At 44.3% G+C, this 21736-nt stretch overlaps 1 protein-coding gene across 1 annotated transcript in view; it reads right to left on the bottom strand.

The window, feature by feature from the left end:
• Nucleotides 1-1766: 1766 nt before the first annotated feature.
• LOC144493117 (hydrocephalus-inducing protein-like) overlaps nucleotides 1767-21736 on the bottom strand; it is a 440489-nt gene continuing 420519 nt past the window's right edge. The window contains exons 20-21 of the mRNA XM_078212019.1: nucleotides 2235-2473; nucleotides 1767-1896 (exon numbers count right to left, since the gene is read on the bottom strand). Coding sequence (XP_078068145.1) covers nucleotides 1767-1896; nucleotides 2235-2473 — 369 coding nt within the window. The remainder of the gene's footprint in view (nucleotides 1897-2234; nucleotides 2474-21736) is intronic.

Below are 21736 nucleotides of genomic sequence, written 5' to 3'. Positions count from 1 at the left end.
CAGTATTTCCTTAACATAGGTTTATTCATTAAACCCAGAGAACACGAACACAAGCATTGGCTCCCTTTTTCTTGATGTGGAGTTGCCGGCGTTGGACTGGGGTAAGCACAGTAAGAAGTCTCACAACACCAGGTTAAAGTCCAACAGGTTTATTTGGTAGCACAAGCCACAAGCTTCCGGAGTGCTGCTCCTTCATCAGGTGAGTGGGAGTTCTCCCTTTTTCTTGCCCTCTCACAGGTGGAAACGGTTCTTATATATACTTAAGAATAACGCCGTAACCCTTTCTCAAATAATAACAGCCGCTCTCATTTACAACTAGAGTGTGTAATTCATCATGACAGGATTGCAACATTAGCAGAAAATCAATTATGTGAGAAAATAGTGTTAACAGAATCAACTAACATTGGGAACAGGAAATAACAGGAACTGGGCCATTTGTAACTGTCCTTAAGAAGATTGTAGTAAGCCGCCTTCTTGAACTATGGTGAAGGTGTTAGTACTGTTAGGTGCTGTGAGTTTTAGAACTTTGTGCGAACAACAAGGAGGAGCAGCGATTTATTTCCATAGCAGGATGCTATGTGACTTGGAAGGAAACTTGATGATGTTCCCATGTTCTGCTGCCTCATCTTTCTCAGTGGTAGAGATTTTGGCAGATTTGATAAGTACTGTTGAAGAAGTTTTGGTAAATTGCTGCAGAACATCTTGTAGATGGTACACACTGCAATTGCACTGCGTAGACTGTGGTGGGGCAAATACTTGAAGTGATGAATATAGTATAATGCCAATAAAGTGGACTGTTTTGACTTTTTTGTTGAGCTATAAGTGGTGTTGGAGTTGCATTCATTCTCGGAAGTGGGGCATATTCCCAAACTTGTGCCTTGTACATTATGTAAACTTTGGGAATTAGGAGGTGAGTCATTCAGCACACAATATTCAATCTCTGAACTGCTCTTGGATTCACAGTATTTATATGGTAGTCCAATAGTTTCTGCTCAATGGTAATCTCCAGGATGTTGATATTGGGAGTTTGATAATACTAATGCCATTCACAATCAAGGGGAGATGATCATTGACTGGTACTTGCAAACCATGCATGTTACTGGTTGCTAAGTCTTTTCTAAGTCTTTCTATAGGGGAACATAGACTGCTTAATTATGTGAGCTTTTGCGAATGGTACTGAAAGTCTGCAATCATTCGCAAATATCCCATGTCTGGCCTTATGATGGGAGGAATGTCATTGATAAAATAGCTGAAGGTGGTTGGATCTAGGTCACTGCCCTGGGGAACTCCTGCATCAATGTCCCAGGACCGAGATGATTGAACCATAGAATGATAGAACCCCTACAGTGTAGAAGGAGGCCATTGCTCCATCAAGTCTGTACCGAACACAATCCCACTCAGGCCCTATTCCCGTAACCCCACATGTTTACCCTGGTAATCCCTTGACGCTAGAGTCAATTTAGTATGTCCAATCAACCTAATCTTTGGACGGTGAGAGGAAACCGGAGCATCTGGAGGAAACCCATGCAGACACGGGGAGAATGTGCAAACTCTACACAGACAGTGACCCGAGGCCGGAATTGAACCCGGGTCCCTGGCGCTGTGAGACAGCAGTGCTAACCACTGTGCTACCCCCAACCTCCAATCTTGGATTGACCTCCAACAAATACAACCATCATCCTTTATGCCAGGAATGACTCCAACCAGTGGAGTATTCTCACTGATCCCCATTGACTCCAGTTTTACAAGGGATCTTTGATCCAGATTCAGTCAAATGCAGCCTTGATGTAAAGGGCTGTAATACTCTCCTTATCTCTGTGCAGCTCTTTTGTCCATGTTTGGGCCAAGGTTGTAATAGACTTTATCTGGAGCCAAGTGGTTCTGACCGAGCCCAAACTGAGACCAAATGAGAAAATGTTGGAAAATCTCAGCAGGTCTGGCAGCATCTGTAAGGAGAGAAAGAAGCTGACGTTTCGAGTCCAGGTGACCCTTTGTCAAAGTTATTTATTTGAGCCCAAACTGAGCATCAGTAAGCACTTTTTAAAATTTCAGATTTCCAACATCTGTATACAAAAATATTAGAATGGATGACCAAAGTTAGGATCAGAGGAGTGTACTCATTATCCCACCTCAGTCTCTTGTACCCTATATCCCCCACTGACCTCCCCAATCAATTCCACACCCAGTCTTGGCAGAGGAGAATGCACCCTAATATTCTTGATATGACTACTTGCCTGAATATTGCTCCAAGGTTGAGAACTGGACCAAAAGGCTTGTCAGGCACGATGGTAGTTCCAATGCCAGTAGCTTGCACATGAATACTCCTTGTATGAGTGTTCTCTACCTCCAAGTGTACCTTGTCTTCAGACCAGATTGTGTCATCAAGGTGAGCCACAACACTTAAGTCAATGTGTTCAAGAGGAGGAATCACAAATTCACTGGGTTCCAAACGCCATTTAGGGTTTTCTAGAGTCTGAAATTGGTCAGGTTAGAGAAAATGTATTAATATAATAAAAATGAAACATATCAAACCTGCAAAGAAACATTAAAACTGATCCAGAGCACAAATTAAATGAGTGTTATCACTTCCATTAAAATAGCAGATAATAAAATTTGTGTCATCATATTAAACTATTGCACATCATAGCTTTGAGGCTCTAAAGTCTTAATTAATACAGCAAGTTTGTAGATAGTTAATTAGTAAAAGCACAAGCTAAAGCTGAGTTCATCTGAAATTTCTAACAGCACATTGAGGTTCCTAGAGGCCCCACTACCCTTGTTGGGGAGAGGGGGAATGGGGCAGGAAACTCCCTCTCCATTAAACTCTGTCTAATGACTCTATTCTATCAACTCTGTTTGCATTCAGTCAGCAGACAAGGTAAAACAGTGTGTTTACAAATCAAATAAATGGACATTAAACATAAGCATTGAACACATGTGATCCAGACGTAAAAGGGAAGAAACGTACTGGAAAACCAATGGGACAAAGAAGGCCGGGTATCAATAAAATGCAATGACTTTAGTGAAGCAGCATTTCAAACTTAAACATGCATTCACCAAGAAGCCATAGTTCACTTCAGAAGCATATTAATAGGTATGGATCACGAAGGGAAGAAATTTTCTAAAGCTGTCAGAAATAGCAAAGTAAGAAGTTTAACAACACCAGGTTAAAGTCCGCAGGTTTATTTGGTAGCAAAAGCCACAAGCTTTCGGAGCCTTAAGCAACGAGCTTAAGGCTCCGAAAGCTTGTGGCTTTTGCTGCCAAATAAACCTGTTGGACTTTAACCTGGTGTTATTAAACTTCTTACTGTGTTTCCCCCAGTCCAACGCCGGCATCTCCACATCAGTAATAGCAAAGGCAGCTCCTGTGAAGGCTGTGTTGATGAAAGTAAGTTTCAAGCTCAGTCACACAGAGCAGAAGGTCTCAGCTTCAGTTCCCAGTCTGAATTAAGTCAACTGATCTCAGCAAGAGCAATGCTTGGAGCACAATAACTAGTCTCAGAACTATGTGCAGAAGGAAAACAGAGGGCAGAATTTTCCGCTCTGTATACTGTGTGAGGTGTTTCCACACCAGATCACCCTCTTTTAAGCTCATTAAGTACACATGAATGTGAAGCATGTGATGGGACGGCCTGGGATTCATTGGCCCAGTCGTTACCTCATCGGATCATCCTCTCAGGTGCAATATTTAAACCACATCCATGCACACAAGTTGCTGCAGCTCAGGAATTGTTGCGGCAGACATCAGAATGGCCCCTAATCTGCATGCTTGAATGGCAGGAGAATCTTTACACGTGAGAGCCGGACTTCCACCACCCTCACCAAGCTGGCATGGGAGCAAATCGCTAGGGTAGTCATCATCAATGCTCCCCAGAAGAGGATCCCCATCTAGTGCAGGAAGGAGATGAGTGATCTCAGGGTATATCTATCTTCTCCTCACTCGCAACTCACACAAGCTCATCAGCCATTCGCAGGCTTACACTCCACAGGGATCTGACACATGACCACCAAAGGGACATCACCATTGATTCTCTCACACACATTTTGATATCTTCAGCTCTTCTCACATCCTGTAAAAGTTGCAGCTCAGCCCTTAAAGAGGTCCATTCAGTGCACACAGGCTGGCATCCTTTTCCATCCATCCTACTCAAGGTCTGTCCACCTGTCTTTCAGACAAGAGCACCCAGAACAACAGGGAAAAGTCCCATACTTTGGGGGGATGCCTGAGTTCAGGCCCCTCACTCAATAGGAAGAGCAGGCAGCAGAGCTAGCCAGTGAGAATTGCAACCGTGCCTTTGCCGAGGATGAGAATGGCATCTCCCAAACAAGGAAGGATCCATACTCCTTGGACACCAGCCAAAACTGTGAATACGTTGTTGTGTTGGTGACTATAAGGTCAATTACTCATTATCTCTTCTGTCTTTAATGGGCACCATTAGGAAGAGGAAGTGACCCACCAACAGCCAAGGCCCCAGGCCTTGTAACAGCTTGGGTTAGAATCCTGAGCACCCCTTAGATATAGAACTGTCACAGTATTAATCCCACCCTCCACCAGCACAGAGACACATACCATGGTGGGGCTTAGTTCCAGAGCACATTCAGGGTCACCATCTGGTGAGCTCAGCACAGATTCAGGTGCACAAAGCCTCCCTGAACCTCTTGATGTTAATATCCTAACGCTCCATGTCAACCTGACAGCTTTCCATCTTAAACCCTGTCCCCCAACTCCACAAAGATGTGATCAATTGCCAGCTCCCCACATTACCTGCTTCCCATCTACAGGCAGCAGCTCCCTCCCCTGACTGTGACTATGCCATTTGTAGACCAGTATCAAGCCACCAACCTCCAGAACAAATGTGTGTGTGGGACTGACCACCCCTGCGAACCATGTTGGACATGACTGACATCCAATAAAGAAAGCTGCGCTATGTTCGTCTGAGGATGATCTCCTAAGGGACTGCTTAAAGTCGGTGGACTGGTCAATATTTAAGAATTCAGCAACCAACCTGAATGAGTACATGATTACAGTAACAGACTTCATTAGTAAGTGTGTAGAAGACAGCGTGCCAAAGAAGCAAATCTGTGTTTCCCATCCAGAAATCATGGATGAACATGGGACATCCATTGCGTACTGAAGTCCAGGTCCGAGGCGTTCAAGTCAGGTGACCCTGACTAATACAAGAAATCTAGATATGATCTATGGAGAACCATCAAAGATGCCAAGAGACAGTACCAGACCAAGCTAGAGTCCTAGGCTAGCCACACAAACACCCACCGATTATGGCATGGTCCACACAACGTAACAAGCTACAAGGTGAAGGCGTGTAGAATCGCAGGCAACAATGCTGATATGATGAGCTCAATGGATTCTATGCCCATTTTGAGCAAGAGGTTCATAGAATCATAGAAACCCTACAGTACAGAAAGAGGCCATTCGGCCCATCGAGTCTGCACCGACCACAATCCCACCCAGGCCCTACCCCCATATTCACCCACTAATCCCTCTAACCTACGCATCTCAGGACACTAAGGGCAATTTTAGCATGGCCAACCAACCTAACCCGCACATCTTTGGATTGTGGGAGGAAACTAGAGCACCCGGAGGAAACCCATGCAGACACGAGGAGAATGTGCAAACTCCACACAGACTGTGACCCAAGCCGGGATTCGAACCCAGGTCCCTGGAGCTGTGAAGCAACAGTGCTAACCACTGTGCTACTGTGCCGCCCAGGTTAGCAAGAGGACATCATCTGCCCCAGTATCCGAGGTCACCAGCGCAGGTGTAAAGTCGGCCTTCTTGAAAGTTAACCCACAGAAACCGACTGGCCCGGATGGAGTACACGGACGAGCACTCAGATCCTGCAGAGACCAGCTGGTGGGAGTATTTGCAGACATCTTTAACCTCTCCTTACTCTGATCTGAAGTTCCTACCTGCTTCAGGATAATGACCATCATTCCTGTGCCAAAGAAAAGCCAGGCAGCGTGCCTTAATGACTACCGCCCGGTGGCTCTAATATCCATCTTTATGAAGGCTTCGAAAGATTAGTCATGGCATGCATCAACCCCAGTCTCCCAGATTGCCTGGACCCACTACAGTTCACCTATCAGGCATCGCAGGTCCACAGCAGATGCAATCCTCTGACTGTGACTATGCCAGTTAACCCTGGAACAACTGGACATAAGGACATTTGCGTCAGACTCCTACTTATTGACTCCAGCTCAGCCTGCAACATCATTATCCCAACAAAACTCATCTTCAAAAACCGTGGCCTCGGGCACGGCTCTTCCCTCTGCAACTGGATTCCAGACTTGCTAACCCACAGACCGCAATCAGTAAGGAAAGGCAGCGACACCTCCTACACGATTATCCTCAACACCGTTGCCCCGCAAGGCTGTGTCCTCAGCCCATGATTATACTCCATATACACTTATGACCGTGTGGTCAAATTCTGCTCCAACACTATTTTCAAGTTTGTTGATGGCACCACCATAGGGGTCAGATCTCAAACCATGATAAGATGGGAGGACAGGAAAGAGATAGAGAATCTGGTGAATTGGAGCAATGACAATAATCTCTTCTTCAATGTCAGTAAAATGAAAGAGATAGTCATCGACTTCAGGAAACGTAGTGGAGGATATGCATCTGTCTACATCAATGGGGATGAAGTGGAGATGGTCGGGAGCTTCATGTTTCTAGGTGTTCCAATCACCAACAACCTGTCCTGGTCTCTCCACGATGATGCTATAGTTAAGAAAGCCCACCGATGCCTCTACTTTCTCAGGAGGCTAAGGAAATTCGGCATGTTGCTATGACTCTCACCAATGTTTAGAGCTGCACCATAGAAAGCAACCTTTCCAGATATATAACCGCTTGGTATGGCTCCTGCTCTGACCACAACTGCAAGAAACTACAAAGGATAGTGAACGTAGCCCAGTCCATCACACAAACCAGCCACCCATCCATTGACTCCGTCTACAATTCCTGCTGCCTCAGAAAAGCAGCCAGCATAATCAAGGACCCCACGCAATCCAGACATACTCTCTTCCACCTTCTTTCATCAGGAAAATGATACAAAAGTCTGAGAACACATACCAACCAATTCAAGAACAGCTTCTTCCCTGCTGCCATCAGACTTTTGAATGGGCCTACCTTCTATTAAGTTGATCTTTCTCTATATCTGTTACATCTGTGACTGAAACATCATATTCTGCACCTTCTCCTTTCCTTTCCCCCTATGTACTTTATGAATGGTATGTTTTGTCTGTATAGAGCACACAAGAAACAATACTTTTCACTGTATCCCAACAGGGATCCCTGACAAGCCCTCCCTCTCCCTGGATTGAGACCAGGACATGGCATGGCAAGCATAACCCTGTAAATTGTGGTACAGATCCACAGGACTGACTACACTTTGTGGCCCTGACTACCTTGATGTGCAACTGCTTAGGACTGTCTCTGATTTCTGGCTCCAACTAATTCCAACACCCCCTTAGCCCGTCCCAGTCATCCTGCCACTCAAACCTTTGCTCTTCAGCCCCTTCCCTTGCCTATGTATTGTCTCATACAATCTCATTCAAGTTTTTACCCTCCAGTACCTTCTATTTCTACATCCCACTGTTCTCACATGGTAAGCCTTGACTCCGGCCCCTCACCTCCTTGAGTTCCTGTTGGTCACGCTTGCTCAACCTTGGTACAAAGTCGGAGCAGCTGCCAGCACAGTGCAATGAAAGGTAGACAAACATATTTTGAGTGAAGTGGTGCTTGCTATGTGCATGTCATTTATATCTGATTGTGAATCATACCAGTCTGATTAGCCGCCCATGTGGCCATTTGATCTGGAGTGGGGGCGTGATCCTGCCAAGCTGCCTTTTTAATACGTATTCATTGTATTCAAATCAATGCAAATGCAGTACCCAACATGGTGCAGCTGACTACCCGGACTGCCATGAAGGTTGGGAGCGGAAAGTTGTAAACTATTTTTTATGTCAGCAGGAAACTGATGTTTGGCCATTCTCCACAGTTTCTCGTCCCACCCAGCATGACGCCCACCGCTGACTGGACTGGAAAACCCCACTCAGAGTTCCAACTCCTTATCATTCTCCAGTGACCTTTCCTCCAACCTTGCTAAGACCTGAAGTTCAGGCCATTCAATGCTAATTGGTCACTTGGGTGGCATATGGAGAGCTTTTCGTATTGAAGGTGCTGGACTCCCTGTAAAAGTCATTGCCTTCAGATGCAGGATGGAAAAATCTGGTGAAAGAAGGGACTGCAAGAGACGTAGAAACAAAGTTTCAGAATTGAAAATACCACACACTAAAAAGAGGTTTAGTAGACAATTTTGCAATTTTAAAATGTTATCAAGTTGGACATAAAAATTGGCTCCTAAATGGTTCAATCTTTGAGACAAGGGAGCTAACACACCCTGGAATATCTGCAGCTTTGATCAGAATTTTACACTGATTTTTAGAAGTTACTCAAGAAAAGTATCAGAACAACGTTCATTAATTCTTCAGCACAGGCTTGGCAATAAAATGTCGTAAACTTGTGTAGGTCAATTATATAATGCTCTGTGGCATTTTCTGTGCTCACAGAGAACCAATAATTAATTTACGATTTTATGGAACATGTTCATGCATTTTTGCAGATTCTAAATGGCCCAAACTCGATGAAATAAAATGCCAGTGTACAGCGACTGTAGTGTGTCCAATCTACAGGACACCCTGCAGCAAGTCACCAAGGTCGCTTCATCAATAACTCCCAGAGCCATGGCCTTCACCATTACAAGAACAGTCGGTATATGAGAACAACCTCACTTCCAGGTTCCCCTCCAAGTCAAGTATCATCCTAACTTGGGAGATATATCAATATTCCTTCATCATTGCTAGAACTCTGAAAATTTTCTAACCCTGTAGCTCTGCCTAACAACACTTCATCATAACCGACAACAAGGAAGAAGATTCATTATCATCTTCTAAAGAGCAACTAGGGATAAAGAATTAATGCTGCACTTGCCAACATCCCTCAAATTAATTTTTAAAAATGTTCTTAAGTCTTCACCAATGGCTCTTCCTTATCCAGGTTCTGAGAATCTTTTTCAAACAACCATCTCTGAGGAGTCACAGTGAAATGTTTCAACACCCAGAATCCAGGGAGGCAACACATCCTGGAGTGATCTATGGCTTCAGAAATGCCTGCCTGTTCTCCTAACAATGGAAACCCCTACACTGTAGCAATTCCACTCTTCTTCCTCCCCTGTTGTGCAGCTAAGCCACCCACAAACCTAGCTCTTGCTACAACCTTCTCAGGACCTACCTTGCTCACCAGTATCCAAATCACTCCTCACTCTTCTAAACTCCAGCAGAAACATGTCCAGTCTGTTCAACATTTCCTCCTAAGACAACCCGGCTTTCAATCTAATAAACCTCGTGCGAACCACCTCCAATGCATTTAAATCCTTCCTTAAATAAGGAGAGCAAAATGCACACAGTATCCAAGATGTGGTCTCACTAATGCCCTGTATAACTGAAGCATAACATCCTTATTTTTATGTTCAATTCCACTCATAATAAAGAATAGCATTCCACCTAGCCTTTTTAATTACTTGCTGTACCCGCATACTAATTTTTTGTGACTCATGCAGGAGAACACCTGGATCCCATTGCACCTTGGAATTCTGCACTCATTTTCCATATAATACTTTTTTTTATTCTTCCTGCCAAAGTGAAAAACTTCACACTTTCCCATACTGTACTCCATCTGCTAGATTTTTGTTCACTCACTCAACCTACCTAACTCTGTCCATCTGCACCTCCTTATGTCCACTTCACAACATACTTTCCTACCTATCTGTGTCCCACTGTTAAATTCATAAGAACATAAGAACTAGAAGCAGGAGTAGGCCATCTGGCTCCTTGAGCCTGCTCCGCCATTCAATAAGATCATGGCTGATCTTTTCGTGGACTCAGCTCCACTTAACCGCACGCTCACCATAACCCTTAATTATTTTACTGTACAAATATTGATCTATTGCCTTAAAAACATTCAATTAGGTAGCCTCAACTGCTTCACTGGGCAGGGAGTTCCACAGATTCACAACTCTTTGGGTGAAGAAGTTCCTCCTCAACTCCTAAATCTGCTCCCCCTTTATTTTGAGGCCATGCCCCCTCGTTCTAGTTTCACCTACCAGTGGAAACAACCTCCCTGCTTCTGTCTTATCTACTCCCTTCATAATCTTATGAAGGTCTCTTTCTGCACTGCAGGGTTTCAATGATTTCTATGAAATGGATGACTTCACATTTACCAACATTGTACTCCATCTGCCAGACTAGAATGGTTGACGAGGGAAGGGCCGTGGATGTCATCTATATGGACTTTAGTAAAGCGTTTGACAAAGTCCCTCATGGTAGGTTGGTGCAAAAGGTTGGATGTCATGGGATAAAGGGGGAGGTGGCTCGATGGGTGGAGAACTGGCTTGGTCACAGAAGACAGAGGGTGGTAGTGGAAGGTCTTTTTCCGGCTGGATGCCTGTGACTAGTGGTGTTCCGCAGGGCTCTGTATTGGGACCTCTGCTGTTTGTGATTTATATAAACGATCTGGAAGAAGGTGTAACTGGGGTGATCAGTAAGTTTGCGGACGACACGAAAATGGCTGGACTTGCAGATAGTGAGGAACATTGTCAGAGGCTACAGAAGGATATAGATAGGCTGGAAATTTGGGCAAAGAAATGGCAGATGGAGTTCAATCCAGATAAATGCGAAGTGATGCATTTTGGTAGAACTAGCGTAGGGGGGAGCTATACGATAAATGGCAGAACCATAAAGGGTGTAGATACGCAGAGGGACCTGGGTGTCCAAGTCCACAGATCCTTGAAGGTGACGTCACAAGTGGAGAAGGTAGCGAAGAAGGCATATGGCATGCTTGCCTTTATAGGACGGGGCATAGAGTATAAAAGTTGGGGTCTGATGTTGCAGTTGTATAGAACGTTGGTTCGGCCGCATTTGGAATACTGCACCCAGTTCTGGTCGCCACGCTACCAGAAGGACGTGGAGGCTTTAGAGAGAGTGCAGAGGAGGTTTACCAGGATGTTGCCTGGTATGGAAGGGTTTAGTTATGAGGAGAGATTGGGTAAACTGGGGTTGTTCTCACTGGAAAGACGGAGGATGAGGGGTGACCTTATAGAGGTGTATAAAATTATGAAAGGCATAGATAGGGTGAACGGTGGGAAGCTTTTTCCCAGGTTGGTGGTGACGTTCACGAGGGGTCATAGGTTCAAGGTGAGGGGGGGGGGGGGGGGGGAGGTTTAACATGGATACCAGAAGGACGTATTTTACACAGAGGGTGGTGGAGACGGACACACTGGGAACGTTTAAGACTTATCTAGATAGTCACATGAACGGAGTGGGAATGGAGGGATACAAAAGAATGATCTAGTTTGGACCAGGGAACGGCGCGGGCTTGGAGGGCCGAAGGGCCTGTTCCTGTGCTGTATTGTTCTTTGTTCTTTGTTTATGCAGCAGCCTTTCATGCAGCACCTTGTCAAATACCTTCTGGAAATCCAGATACACCAGATCCACAGGTTCCCCATTGTCCACCGCGCATATAACGTTCTCAAAGAATTCCACCAAATTAGTCAAATATGACCTGCCCTTCATGAACCCATGCTGCGTCTTCCCAATAGGACAATTTATATCCAGATGTCTTGCTATTTCTTCCTTGATGATAGATTCAAGCATTTTCCCGACTGTAGAAATTAAGCTAACCAGCCTATAGTTACCCACCTTTTGTCTACCTCCTTTAAAAAAAAGTGGCATTACATTTACTGTTTTCTAATCTGCAGGAACCAACCCAGAGTCCAGCGAATTTTGGTAAATTACCACTAGTGCATTTGCTATTTCCCCCGCCATCTCTTAGTACCCTGGGATGCATTCCATCAGGGCCAGGAGGCTTGTCTACCTTTAGCCCCATCAGCTTGCCCAACACTAAACTCATGGGACCTTTATTTTTTAAGCATCCAAGGCAATGATGGTAGATTTCTAATGCACCTGCACAAGAGAGAGAAAACAAAAACTAGCTCAGGTGACTAGGATCAGACTGCTATGAAAAGCTAGTGTTCCTGGCAGGGGGCAGGAAGAGGTGAAAAAGCAAGAATGGATGGGGAGCGATCTCAAAAGGAAGTCCCAGTTGAGTGGTATAAACAGGGGACAGGGAGAGGTTTCTTTTAATTTAGAGTAAAACTGAGAGGAACAGAGAAATGGGTTCTAAACAGGAAAAGGGCTGTGGATAGCAGACATTAAGCAAAAAGGGCTCAGGAGAAACTCTGAAGATCTTAGGGAGCAGCCAAAGATTACTGAGTCCATGCTGTGAACCGGGGGGCAAAGGTACCCTTTCAAAACAGTAGTGTTTTGCTTGGCAGAGCTGAAGGTCTCAAGTTGTCTGTGAGTTGGTGCTTGGCTGCATATTTGGAAATCTAGAGGAAGAGAATCTTGGGAGATAAAATTGAAATCCCGTGAGGTGGACCTTTGTTGATGCCACCTGAGTTGGAGCAAACTTTGGAGAGAATCCAACGTTGTAATTTCAAAAGTGAAGACTGAAATCTCTTGTTAGAGAGACAGAATTTCAGTGAGTTTGGTTGACTCAGTGTATTACTTGATATCTTAGTGAGTTATTGAGAAATCCATGAATTCTTTCTTGGTCACATCTGCCATTATTGTGCAGTGTTGGGTATTCAACCACAGTTTGCCTGTTAATGCACATGTACTTCATGGTAACCTTGAATGTTAGAGTACAAGATAGATATTGTAAACTGTTTTATCTTTCTCACCTTATATAGTAAAGTTTATTTTTGTTTGTTCAAACCCCATGGAATCTTGTGGCTTTATCCACTGAGCAAGTATCTTCAATCTCAAACTTAGTCTACATTATTGGTCTGTAACCAAATCTTAGCAACAACTTGTGGATCTGGCCTAGGATCATAACAACTGTGTGTTGATTAGTTCATGGGATAGTTACAGGCTAGAGTCATTCACACGCCAGGAGTGGTTTTGCATTTAAATTGATACCCTGCTATAGGTGATCGCACATCTGAGTTTGTCTTCATGACTTTGAAGCTAAAATAGTACTGAGTGAACAGTAGTGTAGCCAGACTTCCCTGAGCCCCACCACACCCCCTCACTCAATAACTATATTGCCCACCCCCACCTAACGGGGAGAGTTTGAGAAACCTAAATTAGATTACTGTGTCCCAATGATCACCTCCTCAGTATCCCACTGTATTATATGTACATTCTCTGAACTCCTCAATTTGATATATTATTTTGAAATCATAGAATCATAGAATACCCACAGTGCAGAAGGAGGCCATTTGGCCCATCGAGTCTGCACCGACCACAATCCCACTCAGACCCTATCCGTAACCCCACATATCTACCCTACTAGTCCTCTGACAATAAGGGGCAATTTAGCTTGGCCAATCCACCTAACCTGCACATCTTTGGACATATCACTCAGATAACAATTGTTCTGCATGTTATTGATGCTGATTCTGCCATTTAAAGGGAATCTGCTGATTTCACTCATGTAGGAAAATGAAATAAGGCAATTTCTCACAATTATTTAACCTCCCAGATTGATCAATCAATGTCAATTTAGTTAAGCAGAATAAATTTCTGTGCAGCATTTGTCGACTTGTCTCTCAGAATCATAAAAGAGCTGCTCAAGATTGGCAGGAAGCTTTGTATTCTAATGGCAGTCTACACTTCCCAGAAGTTACCATCATAGCTTCAAGTGATAGTATGGTGAGAGCTTAGCGTCCGGCGTCCTGTGAGTTGGCACAAAACCCATTCATGTTGCCCTAACAGTCCCGCTGCCATTTCACACTCAACTGAATGTTGACTGGAAGCAAGTGGGATTCCCAGCTGCCCTTAAGACCATAAGAAATAGGAACATGAATAGGCCATTCGGCCCCTCGACCCTGCTCTGCCCTTCAATAGGATCATGGCTGATCCAACAATGCATTCCTCACATTCACTTTTCTGTCCTTTGATTCCCTGACTGAAAAAAAATCTATTTCAGCCTTAAAAATACATAAAAGCTCTGCTCCCAGAGCTCTCAGTGGCAAGAAGTTCCAAAGACTCAGAACCCTCTAAGAGAAGAAATTACTCCTCATCTGAGTCTTAAATTGGCCCCTTCGAAGGAGGTCCGCCTTGGAGAGCTGTAAGCCAATTTGAATGGGTGGCATGGTGGCACAGTGGTTAGCACTGCTGCCTCACAGCACCAGGGACCCGGGTTCAAACCCAGCCTGGAGTGACTACCTGTGTGGAGTTTGCACATTCTCCTCGTGTCTGCGTGGGTTTCCTCTGGGTGCTCCAGTTTCCTCCCACAGTCCAAAGTTGTGCGGGTTAGGTTGATTGGCCATGATAAATTGCCCCTTAGTGTCAGGGGGATTAGGAGGATAAATATGTGGGGTTATGGGGATGCGACTTGGTTGGAATTGTTGTCGGTGCGGGCTCAATGGGCCAAATGGTCTCCTTCTGCACTGTAATTTAAAAAGAAAAATGACTGAAAGCTCTCCAGTTCATCCACGGACAGAGCTGCAGTAGCCAGGAGAGGTACTGTAGCACTGTCCTTCTGCTAAAGTCATGGCCTGCAATTCATCAAAGTACCAAGATCCTGGGGGCAAGACGGCAAGGGATGCCCTTGGAGGTTGGGAAGGGTGTGATCTTGGTGTTGGTGTTGGGGGAGGGCTGGAGCTCCCAGGTCTCAGAGATGAGGGCATTCCAAATCTGAAAGGGCATTCTGATTGAGGCAAGCCCTCCACTACCCCACTTCCTGCCAAAGAGGGGACAGATGAAATAGAATCATAGAAAGCCGACACTGTAGAAGGATGCCATTTGGCCCATCAAGACTGCACCAACTCTCTGACAGAGTATCTTACCCAGGCCTACACCCCCACTCTATCCCCCGTAACCCCACACATTTCCCATGGTCAATGCACTTAACCTGCACATCTTTGGAGAGTGGGAGGAAACCAGAGCACCCGAAGGAAACCCACGCAGACATGGGGAGGATGTGTAAACTCCATGTTGGAACTGAACCCGGGTTCCTGGTGTTGTGAGGTGTTGTGAGGCAGCAGTGCCAACTGCTGTGCCACCATGCTGTCCCCACTCAGCAGGATGCAGGCCAAAGCATACGAGAAGCTTGTCTGCTTTCTGAGTTTGTTGAGTGGATCTATATAAGGGCTAAAGACGTGACTTGTGTAGGATGTGACAAGAGATGAAGATGAACATTGGTGAGAGAGAGGATAAATGATGATGTCCCTTGTGCTAGTAGTGTGTGATATCCCTGCCGTTTGTACCACTGCAAATAGATGCTGAGTTTGACATACCCTGACAGAGCAGATGAGATCATTGATCATTTTCCTGAACTGAACAGTTCTCCTTTGGAGATCATTGGTGCTGACCATTCTGGTGACTTCCTCCCAAGCCTTGGTGGTGTGGTTGATGTAACTCCAGCTCCCATCCTGTGGGTAAAGGACCTCCCGCCTGTCCTTGGCTGTTGAAAGGATGTTGCCTGTGCCTTGTCAGTGAATTAAGGTACAATCTTGTCTCAAGAATGTTGTCTGGGCAACACGGTGGCACAATGGTTAGCATTGCTGCCTCACAGCACCAGGGACCCGGGTTTGATTCCTGGCTTGGGTCACTGTCTGTGTGGAGTTTGCACATTCTCCCCATGTCTGTGTGGGTTTCCTCCGGGTGCTCCAGTTTCCTCTCTCAGTCTAAAGATATGCGGGTTAGGTGGATTGGCCATGCTAAATTGCCCCTTAATGTCAGGGGGCTAGCTAGAGTAAGTGCATGGGGTTATGGGGTTAGGGCCTGGGTGGGATTGTGGTCAGTGCAGACTTGACGGGCCGAATGGCCTCCTTCTGCCCTGTAGGATTCTATGGACCATCACTCACCACAACAAGTCCTGGGCTGTAGAGAGTGAGTGAATGTATGTGCAGGTGCCATTTACATTTCCTGAAATATGAGCCGATCAGGTAACTGGGGCAGCTGAATCCCAGTCTGCCCCGCCAGAAGATACAGCATGCTGTGTGTTTATGCTTACATATTAAGCTAAATAGCAGATCATCTGGTGGCGGCTGGCGGGATCTACACTGCCTTTCCCACCCGCCATCATATTTAGGGCAGTAATTAATCATTTTTATTTCAGAATGTGGTAGAGGATGGGAAAACCCACCAGTCCCAACAGTGGCTTTTTCTGCCATATCGATAACTTCTGGGGAGCTCGTTAATGACATGTAAACAGGAACGGAGCAAGGTTGATTTCACCAGCAAACCGGGGACGACAAAATCATGAGGAGCCGGAAACTGGGCACTAACCTGATTTTTTGCCTTTCACCTTATCTTACCAGCTCACCACATTGACCGTCCGAGCCAGTAAGATCACGCCCCAGAACTTGGAAATTCAGCAGCGCAAATTGCGCTTTTTGGATTTTGAGTGCGTGCCACCATTCCCGTAGATGGAGTGTGCAGGCTCAAAATCACCCCCAACATGTTAAAAATTGTACTATCATCCTTGCTTTACTTGGAGGTATTCAGGAATTAAACTAATTGAATATCTATTCTCCAATCCATAATTGTATTATTTGCAAGATCCCGAGTGTGTACAACAACCAGTGATCGCTGAACTCAAACTTTCCCATTCTCTGGGAAGTCATTCTATAGATGACCATAGGTTCCCCAGAGATGCCAGTTGTTAATTCCCCTGGAGCAGAAAAGCACTTGTTCGTCACATGAACTTCCACTATTATCTCAGTTAGAGTAATTGATGTTTCTTTCACAAATATTGAATAGCTTTCTGTAGTTATTCTCCAACTACAATATCAATCTATGGAAAGTTTGGACATGAAGTGAAGCTGAATATATCAGGTTTTTTTTGCAGTAATTTGCCATCAGTTCTAATCATGATGCAAAATCTGAGGGTTACATGACATCCACAAAGAAATAAGACAAGGCTATTTAAATCTATTTTGGATCTTTTAGAAATCATCCAACAATGTGTTGAATGGATTCAGAGTATGTCAGAATGAGAGTTGTGTTCCCCAACTTCACCAGCCAGTTTTTGTCGAACAAGTGGATTGGCTTTGGTTTACTCCTGTTCCTAATTTGTACGTTTGTGTATTAATATATTGAATACCAGGAATGGGCATGGAAGAGAAACCTGGACGACTGCCAGTATCTAGCCTCTTACTAAAGCATACAGATTTTGGCCGAGCCAGCCAAAACCCACATCCCTTGATTGAATTGTTGTTGAATAAGTTGTTGGAAGGTATTTTGAGAGATAGGATCTACAGGCATTTAGAGACGCAAGGACTGTTTAGGGACAGTCTGCATGGCTTTGTGAATGGAAAATCATGTCTCACAAATTTGATTGAGTTTTTTGAAGGGGTAATCAAGAAGGTAGATGAGGGCAGTGCAATTGATGTTGTCTACATGGACTTTAGCAAGGCCTTTGACAAGGTACTGCATGGTAGGTTGTTGCATAAGGTTAAAGCTCACGGGATCCAGAGTGGGATAGCTGAATGGATACAAAATTGGCTTGATGAAAGAAGCCAGAGGGTGGTTGTAGAAGGTTGTTTTTCAAACTGGAGATCTGTGACCAGTGGTGTGCCTCAGGGATCGGTGCTGGGTCCACTGTTATTTGTCATTTATATTAATGATTTGGATGAGAATATAGGAGGCATGGTTAGTAAGTTTGCAGATGATACCAAGATTGGTGGCATAGTGGACAGTGAAGAAGGTTATCTAGGATTGCAACGGGATGTTGATCAATTGGGCCAGTGGGCTGACGAATGGCAGATGGAGTTTAATTTAGATAAATGCGAGATGATGCATTTTGGTAGATTGAACCAGGGCAGGACTTATTCAGTCAACGGTAGGGCGTTGGGAAGAGTTATAGAACAAAGAAATCTAAGGTACAGGTTCATAGCTCCTTAAAAGTGGAGTCACAGGTGGGCAGAGTGGTGAAGAAGGCATTCGGCATGTTTGGTTTCTCTGGAGCGTAGAAGGCTGAGGGATGATCTTATAGAGGTCCATAAAATAATGAGGGACATAGGTCAACTAGATAGTATCTTTTCCCAAAGGTAGGGGAGTCTAAAACTAGAGGGTATAGGTTTAAGGTGAGAGGGGAGAGATACAAAAGGGTTCAGAGGGGCAATTTTTTCACGCAGAGGGTGATAAGTGTCTGGAACAAGCTGCCAGAGATAGCCATAGAGGCGGGTACTATTTTATATTTTAAAAAGCATTTAGACAGTTACACAGGTAAGATGGGTAGAGAGGAATATGGGGGAAATGCGGGCAATTGGGACTAGCTTAGGGGTTTAAAAAAAAGGATGGCATGGACAAGTTGGGCTGAATAGCCCGTTTTCATGCTGTAAACCTCTATGACTCTATGAATAAAAAAATGAGGCCATTCAGCCCACCCTACCTATGCCAGCTATCCAATTAGTTCCATTGCCCTACTTTTTGCCCATACTGTGACAATACTGTGCTTTTAAGAAATGTATTTGTGTCATGTTTCTTCAGCAGGATTTGTTTTAACAGTCCTTTGTCTGTAACCGGCAGCCCCTGTTGATACTGCAGAAGCATAATTGCTCATAATTGCTGGAATGCTTGTTTTAATCTGGATTAATGCAGTTTGCTTATTTCAGTGTTTTCCCCTGGGGTTTTTCAGAGTAGGACTTGATTAGGTTGATTGATAGGAAACATAATGTGACTGGGCGGAATTAGGCTTACACAGAGAAATCAAGCCAGTTTCGGCTTGGGATCTTTAGAGAGAGGTAGCTTTCTCTCTGTCTCGCTCTTTCTCTGGGTTTGGAAACTGGGACCTGCCAGGAAATAAATCATTTTCTCTGGAGGCTGCTGTATGGGAGTCAGGAGACAGGTTTTTCTGTATCTATCTAGAGGGGTCAAAAGGCTGGAAATCTAACATCCATGTGAGCCTATGTTCTTTTGTGCTAACTTAGACTGAAGAGGGATTTATGTTTATGGGGTTATTGCTTACACTGGAATGATGGAGATAGTAAGCTGTTAAGAATTATACCTGGTCATGTTTAAGTACTTTCAACACTTAAAAGTTATGCTGATTCTTTTTGTTATACTTTAACAGTGTTGTTAAATAAAGTCTGTTTTAGTAAAAGCTTCCTAGTGGGCCAATCGAATCATACCTGGAGCGAAACACTTTATGCTCACCCTAATGTCAAAATCAAAAAAAGTTGGGGTCTAAGCTAACTTCATAATATACCTTGGAGTTTCTGATCTGGTCCTTAACAATATCCCTGCAAATTTCTCCTTCTCAAGTATTTATCCAATTCCCTTTTGTAAGACAAGTTTTCAGGCAGTGCATTCTCCTCATTTCTTCCTCCGCTCTGTTTTTTTTAAACTTACCTTCACTCCATGTCCCCTGGTTACTGACCTTTCCTGACAGTTGAAACCATTTTCCCTTACTTACACTACTAACACCTCTAGTTCCTCAGCTATAGAGGTTGGATAATACAAATACATGTTTGAATTGCTGCCAAGCAATCTCTGAGGTGTCAGCATTCATCAATATGGTGCCTTTCTTTGAAGAGGCTATAGTAAACTTCAACAAGAATGTCGGTGGCATGGTGGCAGACTGGTTAGTTGGCTCACAGCTCCAGCTACCCAGGTTTGGTTCCGGCCTTGGGTAATTGTCTGTTTGCACGTTCTCCCTGTGTCTGTGTGGGTTTCCTACTGGTGCTCCAGTTTCCTCCCACAGTCAAAAGATGTGCAGGTTAAGTGGATTGGCCATGCTACATCACCTCTTAGTGTCCAAAGATGTGTAGGTTAGGTAGATTAACCATGGTAAATGAGTGGGATTATGGGGATGGGGCGGGTGGGATGCTCTTTTAGAGAGTTGGTGCAGACTCGATGGGCCAAATGGCCTCTTTCTGCACTGTAAGGATTCTAAATAAAGCCAAAGTAAATTGAATCTGACCCAAGGTTACGCAGAACCTTAAGGCAGCCGTAAAATTAAGCTGCCATTGCAGCTGCAAGTTGGCTTTCCCAACAACGTGTTCCCTCTAACCCAACTAATTCATCACAATGCTGCCAGAAATTACTGCAGGCTCTGCTGACCCATCACTATAATTCATCTTTAATCAATCAACTTCTTCAACAGTGTAGTTCCGATCAATATTAAAATAGCGGATTTAACCTAAATTATGTCATCCACAGCCAACATAAATTCTCTGGCAAAAAGAATCTGAAAGAATTGTGGTTATAATTGAGCAGTACTCTGAAATTGTAAATAGTTTATTTACTCAACTATAAATCCTTCATGTTGTCACTGAGTGACTGAGCAAAACATTCAGTGAGCAACAGCAAACCTCTTGCTCTTCCATGTTCTTGCCGCAGGCTTTGATTTTACACTTACTATGTTCAAGTGTAATTAAACAGACAATCACAAAATACCTAGTTTCCTAGATTTGTCTATTTTAAAGTACTTGTAAATTGCATATCCTAAAACACAGGTTTGTATTTTGATTTACAAGAGTTGAGGTCCAGATTGCAGAATTTAAAGATATCAGAGAATAAAAGGAATAAAGAAGGAATGCTGATGACAAATTTGGGTTTTAAAGATCAAAACAATTCAGAATCATGGTAATTACAGAATTGTTACAGCACTAACAGCACAAAAGGAGGCTATTTGGCCCATCTTGTCTACACTGCCTCTCTGAATGAGCAATTCACTTGGTGTCATTCTCTCACCATTTCTCCGTGACCCTGCACATTCTTCCTTTTCAGATAAGTCTAATTCCCTTTTGAATGCTTCGATTGAACCTACCTTCACTACACTCTTATGCAGTCCATTCTAGACCTTAACCACTCAAAGAAGAACAAAGAACAAAAAAAATTACAGCAAAGGAACAGGCCCTTTGGCCCTCCAAGCCTGGACCGACCATGCTGCCTGACTTAACTAAAACCCCCTACCCTTCCGGGGACCATATCCCTCTATTCCCATCCTATTCATGTATTTGTCAAGATGCCGCTTAAAAGTCACTACCGTATCCGCTTCCACTACCTCCCCCAGCAACAAATTCCAGGCACCCACCACCCTCTGTGTAAAACATCTGCCTCGTACATCTCCTTTAAACCTTGCCCCTCGCACCTCAAAGCTGTGCCCCCTAAGTAATTGATTCTTCCACCCTGGGAAAAAGCTTCTGACTATCCACTCTGTCCATGCCCCTCATAATCTTGTAGACTTTTATCAGCCCCTCAACCTCCATCGTTCCAGTGAGAACAAACCAAGTTTCTCCAACCTTCCTCATAGCTAATGCCCTCCATACCAGGCAACATCCTGGTAAATCTTTTCTGTACCCTCTCCAAAGCCTCCACATCCTTCTGTTAGTGTGGCGACCAGAATTGAACACTATATTCCAAGTGCGGCCTAACTAAGGTTCTATAAAACTGCAACATGGCTTGCCAATTTTTAAACTCAATGCCCCAGCCAATGAAGGCAAGCATGCTGTATGCCTTCTTGACTACCTTCTCCACCAGCATTGCCACTTTCAATGACCTGTGTACCTGTACACCCAGATCCCTTTGCCTATCAATACTCTTAAGGGTTCTGCCATTTACTGTATATTTCCTATCTGTATTACCTTCCAAAATGTATTACCTCACATTTGTCCGGATTAAACTCCATCTGCCATCTTTC

This window comes from Mustelus asterias, chromosome 4 (assembly GCF_964213995.1).
Source record: "Mustelus asterias chromosome 4, sMusAst1.hap1.1, whole genome shotgun sequence".
NCBI classification, from domain to species: domain Eukaryota; kingdom Metazoa; phylum Chordata; class Chondrichthyes; order Carcharhiniformes; family Triakidae; genus Mustelus; species Mustelus asterias.
Note: the sequence above shows the minus strand (reverse complement) of the source record. Positions and strands in the feature narration are given on the sequence as shown.